This window comes from Telopea speciosissima, chromosome 1, assembly GCF_018873765.1.
Source record: "Telopea speciosissima isolate NSW1024214 ecotype Mountain lineage chromosome 1, Tspe_v1, whole genome shotgun sequence".
In the NCBI taxonomy this organism is placed as follows: Eukaryota; Viridiplantae; Streptophyta; class Magnoliopsida; order Proteales; family Proteaceae; genus Telopea; species Telopea speciosissima.
The window spans coordinates 67,582,958-67,596,526 of NC_057916.1; the positions used below are offsets into that span (position 1 = coordinate 67,582,958).

Here is a 13,569-nt window from a genome sequence, read left to right on the forward strand (position 1 = left end):
TTGCACATATATAAAATTTGATATAGCTTTGCTCTAAATGGTGCTTTACTGCTCTACCTACTTAAAACAATATAAAAGTTGTGATGAGGAGATCAATAACTAAAACCTAATTTGCAAAGTCTCTTCATTTTCTTCCAGAGTGTCCTTCCTCCCCCCCCCCCCCCCACACCCCCAATACCCGTTTTCGTGCTTATTTCTATGTAATATTGGAGTCACTTATAAATGATTACTTGCTTTGCAGAAAAGAATAAGAATGATGAATTGAATCTCTTTATTTTCTGAGAGAGTGAAAGAAAGCCAGAGCCAGTTATGTTTCTGATATGTATCTGTGCGATGAATTGAATCTCTTTATTTTCTGAGAGAGAGAAAGAGAGCCAGAGCCAGTTATGTTTCTGATATGTATCTGTGCTGTGGCTTGCATTAGCAAAGTTATCTGGAAAAAATTACATTTTTAAAATAGATTATAATTTCCAGCAGCAGAATGTATCTGTGCTGTGGCTTGCATTAGCAAAATTATCTGGAAAAAATTACATTTTTGAAATAGATTATAATTTCCAGCAGCAGAATTTTTGACACCAGATTGTTTATATATTTATTTTTCACTCTGTTTACTGCTGACATTATGCACAATCCTCCTTATCTTCCCATTGCTTTGTTTTCAATCATTTGCTAGCTTGTTACTTGTTATGGATCCACAGGACATTGTAACTTTATAGTGCTAAAATTGGGGAAAAGGCATGAATTGTGATGCTAATTTCATATAGGGCTTTAAGTGATACTAAATATTCTAATTTTTACTATTTCGTGTCAGGTATCGGTGATCAATGCTCCAATCAGGGAGTTTCAAAATTCACTGAGCTTCTAAGTAACTGGTCTGGTTCTAAGGGATATTGCATGTATGTTATATCTTATTTTATATAAGGTTGCTTTATGTTCTGACTCTTTCATAATAATGTTATGTACTAAAAATTTGTAAAGATATTTCTGATATAGACTCAAAAAGTGATTTTTTTTCTTCTTTTCTTCTTTGCTATGTTTTCACTTCTCGATCTTTGGATGTCAGATGAACCATTTCTAGGCATGGGAGCTGAGCTAAGCCTCTTCAAAAGAGAAAAAGAATTATGAACTCCAAGCACATTTTTTTTTCCGGCATTTTTCATATAAAACACATTAAATATATTTTTTCTTACTTTATAAATCCAGGATACTTGTGAAGGTCTTTTTATTTAGATGTGTAGATAGATTTTATGAAGTTACTTCTCCGCCCCTTCCCAAAAAATATTATACTGGAAGAATTTACTGATGGAGTCAAAGAGATGGGATCCCCTCCTTTTATCTTTATGTATTTTGACTATGCCCATGCATGGGGAAAACATGTTGATACTTTCTGGTTTTCATTTGCATTTGGATAAGTGGTCCACTGATGTTACTTGTTACTTATCAGGAAATCCACTCTTATTTTTATTTTCTCCCTTGTAGAGAGATCGGAGATGGAGCATGGGACTCATGGGTTGTGCCGCTTCAGAAACAGGTGAAATGTGATCGCTTAAAATTTATAGTATTTTACCTGTCGTCTGATTCTAACAGTCACTGTGCCACATGTTTGCAGACTGAAGTTGCTTGTGATAAGGTGGTCAAGCTGTTTGGGTAACATGCTTATATTGCTTCTTCTGGTGTTTGATGTTTGACACTTTCTTCTTAGAAGTCCATTATTGGATTTACAGGTGAAGAAAATAGAGGAACTCAGTGACGGTTACAACATTGTTGGACTATCCCAGGTTGATTAGATCATTTCTAATATGTAATTATTTGTAATGCATCATATTCCATTTCAATTCTACTTGGATTTATCAAATTATTCCTCATTGTTTACATGCTTAAGTGCATTAACTGGTCCCATGTATATAACTTTTCTCATCCCTTGATGATAGAAATAATATGAGCTGGAAACCACTGATGGAGCTAGTGGTTGCATCAATTAATGCATAATTACCGTGGAAAGAAAAACTGAGGAGGTTGTATTGGAATATGCAACCAAATTTGCTATCTTTTAGCCCTAGATATTTTGTGTAATGCAACCGTATAGAGTATAATTGTTGCATACTTGCATATTCATAAGAAGTAAAAGAAAGAGTATATTCTTTGCTTGGTTGTTTATAATTATTGCTTTGGCCAACTAGCTGCTGTCCCTGCATTTGTAATTTATCCGCCTCAGAATTTTACCATGATCCTTTAACTTTCAATTAAACTTGAAATTATTTACTTATTTGATGCATCTGCACTGACTAAAGCAGTGCTTTTGCTTTTATTTAATCCTGTTGTCCTGGTTTTTGATCTGTTAAAAAGAAAAGGAGAAAAATGGGAGCTTAAGAAGAAATATCTGGTAGCAATACCCAAATGGATTTAATCATGAAACATTGCTATTTTCAAATTCTCAAATCAGAAGGTAATGCAAAAATGCTATAGAAAGAAAATTTTGCCACTAGGGATGTTGTCTACACATTTACAGATCTTCCTGGGCACAAAGTTTATTGTGAAGGAACTCGAACTATGATGAAACACAGAGAGAATATTGCTGGGGATCTTGAAGTATTTGGAAAATAACTGTTGGTGCTTTTTAATAACAAAAATGAATTTCAGTTGCAAAGAAGAAATAATAGCTGCATTCGATGAAGAGATGCCAAACCTAACCCCAATCCTAACCCTAACTTGGTCCACTTCATAGAAGAGAAGTGGATTAGGGTGCATGGGGCAGAGATCAACACACAGCACATGGTTGACATGGCAGGAAATGGGGAAAGGGGAGATTGGTGGAAGAGAGAAAGAGTGGTGCTTTGTAGTATAGTCCTGGAAAACCAAACTGTATTAACAGAAAAATGAAGGGGAGGAAAAACAAAAAACCCTATAAACAAGTGAGGAAGGGGCAGAACCAATAAAATATCTTTTCTAGACATCAATCAAAAAGGCCTATGACCTAACTGATGCTTTGGTCAAAGGAACTGTAAATGTGTAATCACAGACACCTAGTGCATCTGATTTTGCTATCTGTTGGTGTAGCTTTTTCCATCTTTTTGATCTTTTCATTCTTCTTCTGGGTTTGCAACCTTGTTTTAACTTTGACTTGTCTTTTATTTGAATATATGATACATCCCTGAAAAGAAGAATTTAGAGTGAATATTATGAGTTTTGCAGAATGCATGTTTAGGTATTTCTACAAAGTACAGACTAGGGCTGTCAAATGCTGGTCCACACCAGTAGGCCCAAATGGGCCTATCGGTTAAAGCCCGACACCGGACCAACCAATTAAACAGGCTGTTGCTGGGCCTAGCCTGGTTATGGACTGGTTGGTAACGGTGTTTGGTTGTAGCCCGACGAATGGCCAACCGTTAACTGATCATTTATGGGCCGTTTATAGCCCAATTAGGCAATTAGCCCATTTAAAGCCCAATTACCATGGTTCTGGTTATGAACCGGTAACCGACCGACCAAATAGAAGCATGTCCATGCCCTGGCCTCCAAGGCCCGATTACCTAACCAGTCGGTAACCGTGCAGGGCCTTAAATTGATGGGGACCAATTAGGCCCGACCGAAACTGAGTAACTGACTAGGCCCAATCGGTTGATAACCCTGGTCAAGATTTTAATTATCCTAATGTATCCACCGATACTAACTGATTCGTATCGTATCTTTAAGGTACCGACAAAATACAGCACCGATACAATACCTAAAAAAATTATTGAGTGTATCGGGTCGATATATGACCCAATATGGTCAATAGTTATCGATACATCCTTATAAACCATATAACATGATCCATGACTGCAAAACACTTAACGAGAGCTCATGTAAGCAATCCTAATCAACTCTAGTAGTTTTGATTTCATCATCATTTGGTGATTAAACAACCTACAAACAAGGATCAAAACCAGATTTTTGCAAGAACGGTTTTCTATCAAAACTTTGAATATTTTGCTCAAATATTGATTTTTACTGTTGTTTTTTGCAATGGATCACTAGATTAGTTAAAAACAACCTGAATGATTGCATCTAACAAAATTTTTTTCCGCGCAATGATATGTGCATCCAAATCCTAAAATCTTCCACAAACTGAAAATGACAATTTTTTTTTTGTATATGTAAGAAACCTCATCCTTTATACATAATCAATTGAATGCACTTGTCTTTGTATTTTGTTGTCCTCTTTATACATGATATAGTTTTCATATTACTTGTAGTGTTTTATGCTTCACAGTTGTATTTCACATGTATTCTAAGCATTTCCATGCGTATCTTTAACGTTTCTTGCCTCTCCCCCATATGATACGATACATCTCTTAAAATCATCTTTCCGATGTCAATACCCGATACCAATACTTTAAACCTTGCGAATCTTGTAATTTACTTGATTTCTACAGCCTGCCCCAAGGATGGATTTTCATTCATGTGTTCAATCGTCTGCAAAAAAATATGGTGAAAGTTAAATGGAATGATACACAGTAGATAACCCCCTTAACAATTTGAGGAAGCAGGCTTTGGACAAAGCCGGATCTTCTATCCCGTGGAATTTTCTCCTTACAAGTGAAGTTCTAATCTATTTTGCAAAAAAGAAGTTTCTTCCAGCTTGTGTTGACCTTTTGTGATGGAATGATATTCTAAAGTGTCTGTGTTTCCATCTCATCAGTTTCTCCAGCTTGTGCTAACCTTTTGTGACAGAATGCTATTCCAAAGTTTCCACGTTTCTGTCTTGTTAGTTTTCCCATTCTTATGTCAAAATTTCTTTCCAGTTGTATATGACAACTTATACTGTTCTTCTGTTTGCAGGGCAACTTAATTGGTCGAGGGATTATTGAGTTTTGTGAAGGAGGGCCTCCTGTAATAAGTTTTACTAATTTACTGTATTATCTTCTCCATTGTCAAGTTATTTTATAAGGAAAATTTCTGAGGCATTCTTTTTAAGTCTTGAAACTAACTTTTTCATACATAATTTCTTCACTGAACTGAAATAGAGGCTGTTCTTGATGGAAAATTGCATTGCCAACTTAAGGTGTTAATTTGGAGCAGGTTGTGGTATTAAGGAGTAAATGAGGTCAGAGGATTTGCTTTCTAAATGTGTTAAAAGGATCTGTTAGAGATCATGTACAAAGTGACTAAGGACTTGCAGGGCATTCAATTGATGCCGTGTTTCTTCGATGGAAGTATTGGTGGTTCCCTAAATTATTGAATGAGAAAAACGATTACAACATAGAACTTTATCCCAGCAGAGGAACTAAGCATACTTAAATTAAAAAAATCTGTTTTATTAGGAGAACATTTCTGGTGTCAGTTAGCAAACACTCCCTAGTATGGTAAAACTCATCGTCCATAATATCTCTACTCTGATTACCTAACCACTCTGGCACTTACATTTTTTTCCTTAGGGTTTTCCATTAGTGCCTTTGCTGTGCTTTCTGAGGATATGACCTGCCAAGTAATGATTCTCTTTTTTAAGACAGAACTACATTTAAGTACCTAAGAACACTTACTCTGAAGGAAGGTTTTTTTAAAATTCAAATAGTGGATTTGCAAGGTATGTTAAATTATGACAATGGTATGTTCCTAATGAATGGATCTCAAATAGGCCATAGTTTATGAAATTGACATCAATGGTTTTAAAAAGACTCTGTCCATTAAAAAATAAATGACCTCCCACATGATCTGTTCAAATTTCTTCCTTGATGATAGCTCTATCAATTTTCTTGATATGTCTTTCTCTTACACTAGCTGAAATGATGCTTTTTTTTTTTTTTTTTTCTTTTTTGGATAATTACCACTTAGGTAGAAATTGAGTACAAGCTAGTGATACAGCAACAACAAAAAAAGATACGACCATCAACCCAAAACTTCAAGTGCTCAAAGCCCAACCATCTCTATAATTTCACAAGGCATGCCTTTTGTTAGTGATGGAACAGCTTTTGTCTTTGTATGCTTAAGTCAGGAATCTATAGATAGATATCCATCGATGCTGACTATAGATTCATTGGGAGGGATAATAGGTTTGACCTTACTGTTACACCATGAAATGAAGAGTGCAAATTTTTGCTGAAGCTTATCAATCACTGGTAGAGTTGATCTTGGAGTGACAATTTGCTATCAATTGTCTTTTGTCCCAACTATTTGTAATTGATATTTCTCATATCAATTGGAAAGAACTAAGATGGCATGTATCACCAAGTCGGATATTATCATACTTGTCCGTTTTTTATGTCACATTGAGCCCCAAAACCACATCTATTTATGACTTCTTTTACTTCTGAAATTCAATACCTTTGGAGGGATCAATGTAGATCAAGATTTCCTATTTCGGAAATCTTTAAGGATATGTTGACTTTATTCAAATCTGTTACTTATGAGTGATTGTAGCTTCCCTTTCAGAAATCCTTTTAAATACTGTTCATCTTTCAATTATATTCTTCCATGTCTTTTCTTTTGGAGTTCAAATTAATATTGCTGGTGGTTCCTTTCCCCTTTTTTGTCTTTGAAACAGGTTAAGAATTTTGTCTCACTAGGTGGTCCTCATGCTGGAACTGCTTCTGTACCACTTTGTGGAGTAAGTGTTCTATTGTCCTTTTAATCATTGTGACTGTACACTTAAATAACCCTTCGTCAATTTTGAGAGAGACAGAGATCGAGAGAGAACAAGTAGAGAACCAAAACTTGAATATGTTAGTTAGGTTGTAATCAATCACAGCAGAGATGGAGAACTAAAACATAAACCGTCTTCTTAATATATAATAAAGAAATCTACTTGCTATTTGACAAGTAATCGTTGGAAACAGCCTCTCCTGCGAAGTAGGGAGTAAGGCTGCATACATTTGCCCCTCCCAGACCCTGCAGTAGCAGAAGCCTCGTGCACTGAGTCACTCTCTATTTGACAAGTAATCACCTTATCAGGAAAGCAGTTTTTCTATACCAGGAGAAGAGCTGAGGATTGATCCACTTTAGGATTCAGTCCAGGCTATGAAGGATTACCTTCGGTTTTCCATTTGTGGGTCGACAGCGGGTCACGTCCTGGGATATAAATTTTATTGGCGTCCTGGGATATAAATTTTATTGGGTGTCTTCATTTGTGGGTCGACAGCGGTTCATGTCTTGTGATAGAAATTTTATTTGGTGTCTTTTAACACTGTGAGGTTCATTGTAGATCTATATGTAGCAGATTTTATGAATGAAATTAGGGCTGTAATGGATAGCCTCACATCCAAATCCAATCTGAATTAATGTCTTTTTATCGAATATTTATCTGGATAATTAGATTATGATATCAGAATAAAATCGAGTTTTTTATATTCGGAAATGTTGGATGTAAATTTGCATATTGATATTTGCAGTTTTGCACTTCGCTACTATCTTAAAAGAATGAGATCTTGAAATTTGATGTGTGGCCAATCCAACCTAGACCTATCAAAATTGCCACATCATCCCACCATGTGATTAAAATTGGTGGCCACCCTAATAAGCTCATTAGGACAGCCCGTCCTAATGAACTTTTGCCATATAATAATTTAATAGTTACATTTGATAGTATAATATATTCTTTATTTACTTATTTTTTGTTAGATTTTTTTTAAAATATTTTTTACTTTATTATTTTAGTAACTTTTTGAACTTTTTTCTTTTTTAAATTACGAACAGTTAATTGGATATTAGTTTATTCAAATTTGGGTACTCAAATTAAATTACGGATGGTCAGATAGCAGATTGAAATCCGATAGCATATGTACTAATGGTATTTGAATTCAGATGCTAGTATATCTGCTTCATATGTAACCCATTTGCGTCTGTTGTTAAATCTATGATTTGATATCCATGGAACTTAAGTATTTTTTAATTTAGAGAGGTAGCTTCCAGATTTTGTTCCATGGTTATTTCTGTGAACGGAGAGGGGTCAGTCTAAGCAGCCTTCATTGTGTTTGGTTGGTCCAGCTAGCAACCACCTATGATTCTCTCTCCACCTTTGCTTCTGTCTCAAGGCGAGTTAGGTGCCCCAGGTAGCTCACTTCACTAGTTTTAGAATATATTTGAGCAAGAAGGTGCCACCAGCACAGCTGGTAAGGTCCTTGACTGGTTTTAGCTGGGATTGAATCCACCACCTTCACCTATGCTTGCAATGACAATGCCAGTAAAAAATGCTAATTTATCAGTTCCATCTTTCTTGCTTCCTCTTTCCCTCTTCATTTTCACCCCATCATTTTGATGCAAACCCGAATGGGTAAGCAAGCAAGATCGAATCTGGAAGAGAATAGGGGTAGTAGGTATGAAATAAATAACTAAGTTGTAGAGATGGAGTCCCACCAGTCTACCAGCCGTAGAAGTCCCACCTAGGCCTGCTGTAGTAGTCTCACCTAAGCCCACTTGAGTCACACAAATAAAATACTCAGATAGTATGCTGTAAAATTCGATGGCTGCCTTTATAGTAGCCAAGACTTGCATTATATAGAGGAGAAAAAATTGAATACAACAAAATAACATTAAAGAGACCCTTAGAATTCCAAAACCCTTTTGGAATTCCCCATACGTAGAGAACAATTTCTAGACATAGAAACTATCCCCAAGACCTAGAAAACTGTTCCCAAGACATAGGAACTGCAAACAAGACTGATAATGGAAGGCACTTAATGCTGCCTTGGAATATGAAAAGACAACTAACTACCTAGATATTTGAAAGACAAAAGATATAAAATAAATAAATAAATAAGAGACTGGATAAAAAACTGGGCCACACATTGGCCCTTACAAAAACTGCACGCAGGCTAGGCTTGGCCAGACCATGCTAGGTCTGGTCTTGGTTGGTTGGGCTGGGCCGCAGGCTTAGCCAGGGGGCTGAAAAGGCCTGGGCCTGGGTACCTCATGGGGTGCTTGACTGGGTCTGGGCTGGGCTTGGCAGGGGCTGCCAATGGCCCTGCATCAACTCTCGCCTTCTTAGAAGATTAAGCTCAGGAAGGACTAGCATGTGGTTCTCAGTCAGCCTGGGCTTGAATCTTTCACACATCCAATCTGCCTGTGGAGTACTGACAAAATTCTGGTGCATACAGTAAATGTATTCTGTTCCCTGGTTGCATTTGCTACAAAGAAAAACCAACTCGTCCCATGTTGTACTTCCATAAGTGTCACAAACTTTCGGTGGGATTAGGTTGTCACTATCGGGTTCAGCCTCTTTAAGTTGTAGGATGTCAATGACAGGTAATGTCTAAAAAAAACTATAAACTCAAATTTGACTGGTAGGATCAGACACTTCAAGAGGAAGACCAATAATAGGGTCCTCAATGCTGATTGGAGCAAGATTGGGGCTGGCTTGTTCGACTTCGGGTTCACTAACATGGCTGAATTTTTTCAACAATGGTTTCATCGTTCTCGACATCATCCGGATTTTCTTTAATACGGACTTCTTCGGTTGAGTCTTCAGTCCGTACATGAGGACTAGCGGTGTCTTGTTGCGGCTGTACAGAAGATAGTGGCATCACACTCAGTGTTGTGCCACAAATTTGCTCCAAGTTAGCCAACGGAGTCTCCAAATGGTTTACTGTTGTTCGCACGTTGTCCATCTGCTGTTGGAATTGCCGTTGTTCGGTTGTTCCAATGCTAGCATTTGAGCAGAAAAGCTTGTATGGAGTCAAGAATCTGTTTAATGGTAACAAAATCTTCTCCGGTTGGTTGAGGAGTATTCTCTTGACCAGGCATAGCTTAAATACCAATTGATGCAAACCCGAATGGGTAAGCAAGCCAAGATCCAATCTAGAAGAGAATAGGGGTAGGTATGAAATAGATAACTAAGTTGTAGAGCTGGAGTCCCACCAGTCTACCAGCCATAGGAGTCCCACCTAGGCCCGCTGTAGGAGTCTCACCTAAGCCCACTTGAGTCACACATGTAAAATACTCAAATAGTATGTTGTAAAATTCAATGGCTGCCTTTAGAGTAGCCAAGACTTGTAGTATATAGAGGTGAAAACCTTGAATACAAGAAAATAACATTAAAGAGACCCTTAGAATTCCAAAAACCCTTTTGGAATTCCCCATATTCCTAGACATAGAAACTATCCCCAAGACCTAGAAAGTTGTTCCCAAGACATATGAACTACAAACAAGACTGATAATGGAAGGCACTTAATGCTGCCTTGGAATATGAAAAGACAACTAAATGATATGCTGTCTAGAGGTTTAGCCCATAGCCTCGTTAACAAATAAGCTTATTTTAATTTAGAGCATCTTTTGAACTAATATGAAGTCTATTGAGGTTGTTAAAGATCCTTTCTACTTTTGCAGTCTGGTTTACTCTGCATTATCTTTGACAACTTAATCAAGTCAGAGGTATACTCAGACTATGTCCAGGTGATTATCTTTGTTAAACTTGCTACCTTATTTTTAGCATTTGAGTTTGCTGTCGTATTTGAATTCTTTCCAGTTTGACAAATTGTTTCCTTATTGAAACTCTCCAGTTCTCTTCCTATAAAGTTATCTGTGAGATTGATATTTCTATCTAACGTTGCTTAATGGAATTGCAGGATCACGTGGCTCCCAGTAATTATCTTAAAATTCCAACAGTGAGTAAAGGCCCTTTTTACCATGTGAAAGAGATGTTTAGTTCACTTATCTCTGACATCATAATTGTTTTCTGTAAGCTGCTCTCTAGCTATTTATTTATTTCAAAGGGTTTAGAATCAATCATTCAGTTTCTTCATTTGTTTTAAAGAAACAAAATTTTATAAAAAGTACAGAGGGAAGCATAATCCATCTAGAGCATATTACCCAGTGGGGGGCTGATGCCTGATGGGGTACACGTTTGAACATTGTTCTTACCATTTTATGAATTAGATATGGTGTTGTTTGATGTTAATCAATCCTCTCATACTGGGTAATGATATATTGCTATATGCAGCTCCGTTTTTATCATCTAAATATTAAGTCCACAAATTTTACATTGTTAAATACATGTTAGTAATTTACAGGGACAAAGGTTCACCTGTTATGATTGCATGGAGTGCTTACATGTATTTCTTGCTCTTCAAGAATTTATTTTGCTCATCACAAACTATTTGTTGAACATATGAATTACTTTGTTCTTTATGTAAGAGTGAAGCATGAGAATAAGATTTTCCCTTTGTAGGATATTCCTGACTATTTAAAAGGATGTAAGTTTCTTCCTAAGCTCAACAATGAACTCCCTAATAAGAGGAATGCCACTTACAAGGAGCGATTCAGTAGCTTGCAGAATTTGGTGCTTATCATGGTGAGCTCAAAGTGCTTTTACCTTGCTACTGGCAATCATTTCACTTAGGTTTAACTGATGTATCTTTGCTACAGAAACATATGTGAGTATTTTCAGCTTTCTGACTTTTTTTTGTATACTTCATCAGTTTGAGCATGACATGGTCTTAATACCTCGTGAAACTTCCTGGTTCGGATACTATCCAGATGGGGCATTCAGCCCAGTTTTACCTCCACAACAGGTAGGCTCTCTGCTTCAGACTTTAATGCTCGGCTGGCGTTTGCCAGTTTATAATCTGAGGGTTGAGTTGCCTTGCCAACATCTGACCAGCCTATTTTCTTTTAGTTCGCTTTTTTTTTTTTTAAATCTTTTGGCTGAACTTGGGAGTTTGCCATATCTAGGGAGATTTCTATGTTTTCAAAGCAGAGCTGAAGTTTTGTTCTTAACAATGGAATAAAATTGTAGCCATAAGAATATCCATTCTGCTCTGTGGTCTTCCATCCACATAATTATCCAAGCTAACCTACCAATAGAATAGGCTACATGTTGTTCACCTGCTTAGACTTTGTTGTGTGTTGATGCACATTTTTGTGGCCCTTACTTAATAGCTCGAGCTTTTGAGATAAGCAGTTGTAACATGGTATCAGAGTCAGGAGGTCGGGTGTTCGACCCCTGGTAAGTGTGAGGGGTTTGTGATATGTGTTATTGTGCCCCCTTGGTGCCACATGATGGTGTCACATGCAGAGCCGTGTATTTGTGTGTGGGCCTGCACGTGCTGGGGGTGTTGTGTATTGATATTGTTGTGGCATTTACTTAATAGCTTGAGCTTTTGGGATAAGCGGTTGTAACTGATTTCATTGGCAAATCAGTGGCACTAAAAACCTCGAGGCAGTTGGGAACTATATCACTCGACAAGCCAATACAGGAGAAGCTTTTGTACTTGTGGTCTTTAGTACAAAATGCAATTGTAAGGGCATTTAGGGCCACCTCAACTTACATGGTTTTGATTTTCCAGAGGGTTTATTGGAAGGTGGCCCATGAGTTTGACTGCACACAAATTGTCAAAGCAAGTAGCTTACAGACCTTTTACTATTTTGGGTAATAGCTATTTAAATGTTGATTGCTTCCGGGGTATTCCAGGATAAGGAAAACATTGATTTCATGTTTTATAAAAAAGTGTAAAATTATATCGTTCATAACCTCCTTTCTCATCACCTGATCCCAGTTGAATTTTTCCAGAGGCATCGGTCATTAATCATTATTAGACTGCACAGTTATTATAGGATGATAATAGCCTTCCCTTTTCCAGGATATGTGAAGATTATAAAACAGGTATGGCCCTGAATAGAGTTGAATGGCAAAACAGGATCAATGTGGCCAACCCCATTTAGATGGGATAAGGTTTAGTTGAGTTGAGAGGGCGGGCCTTGGTGCAACGGCAAGGTTGCTCCGTTGTGACCAAGTGGTTACGGGTTTGAGCCTGGAAACAGCCTCTGCGAAAGCATGGGTGAGGCTGCGTACATTATGACCCTCCCCAGACCCTGCAGTGGCGGGAGCCTCGTGCACTGGGTACAAAACAAAAAAAGAAAGGGAAGAAAATACCGGAATCATAATTTATGACCATCCCACAATTGGTGCATGTAGCAAATCATTTGGTTCATGCTTGAGCACAGTTCTATTTTCCTCTGAGTTATTAGTAAGACACCACTGCTCATCTCACATTCAGTTATCGTTGATTTTTGTTTTCATGTTGCATTTTGTGATTTGACCCTATTGCCCATGCAGACAGCCCTCTATGTTGAAGACTGGATTGGTCTGAAAACACTGGATGATGCTGGAAAGGTTAAATACTTTAGTGTACCAGGAAATCACCTTCAAATCTCCCTAAGTGACATGAAAACATATATTCTGCCATATTTAGAGTTGACATCAAGAAAAGGGATGACTGTAGAATTGTCATTATATCAGTGGTCCTCAATCTGGAGTTTCATTAGAGAAAGGGTTGGACAAACTTGGGATATGCCATTGCTTCAGGGTTGATCCAGAGTACATTGCATATCACCTTTGTTTACCAATGAATGGGAAACGAACATCAAATTTATGGGTTTGTCTCCACTGTACAGTTATTATGCTGGATTCTTAGGTTGAAATCTATATTGTTGGAATTGCAAGATTAAATTGGGGAATATGATCACAGATCATGGACTGTTAAGGAAATATTTGCATCATGGATCAGTCACCGACTCTATTAGCATGTTTACAAGATATTATATGGTATCCAATAATGATTGACAAGACTTTATCCATCATTTAACAAAGCAAAAGTT

The 13,569-nt window shown here is 37.3% G+C and overlaps 1 protein-coding gene across 1 annotated transcript; it reads left to right on the forward strand.

The window, feature by feature from the left end:
* The first annotated feature begins 732 nt into the window (after positions 1 to 732).
* On the forward strand, positions 733 to 13,512 carry LOC122667562 (palmitoyl-protein thioesterase 1-like). The gene is made up of 11 exons (XM_043863892.1): positions 733 to 896; positions 1,480 to 1,531; positions 1,610 to 1,630; positions 1,725 to 1,778; positions 4,822 to 4,872; positions 6,524 to 6,586; positions 10,300 to 10,365; positions 10,539 to 10,577; positions 11,141 to 11,263; positions 11,391 to 11,483; positions 13,028 to 13,512. Exons 1-11 carry the CDS (start codon positions 748 to 750, stop codon positions 13,280 to 13,282), a joined length of 966 nt encoding a protein of 321 aa, XP_043719827.1. The 5' UTR covers positions 733 to 747; the 3' UTR covers positions 13,283 to 13,512.
* The last annotated feature ends 57 nt before the right edge of the window (positions 13,513 to 13,569 follow it).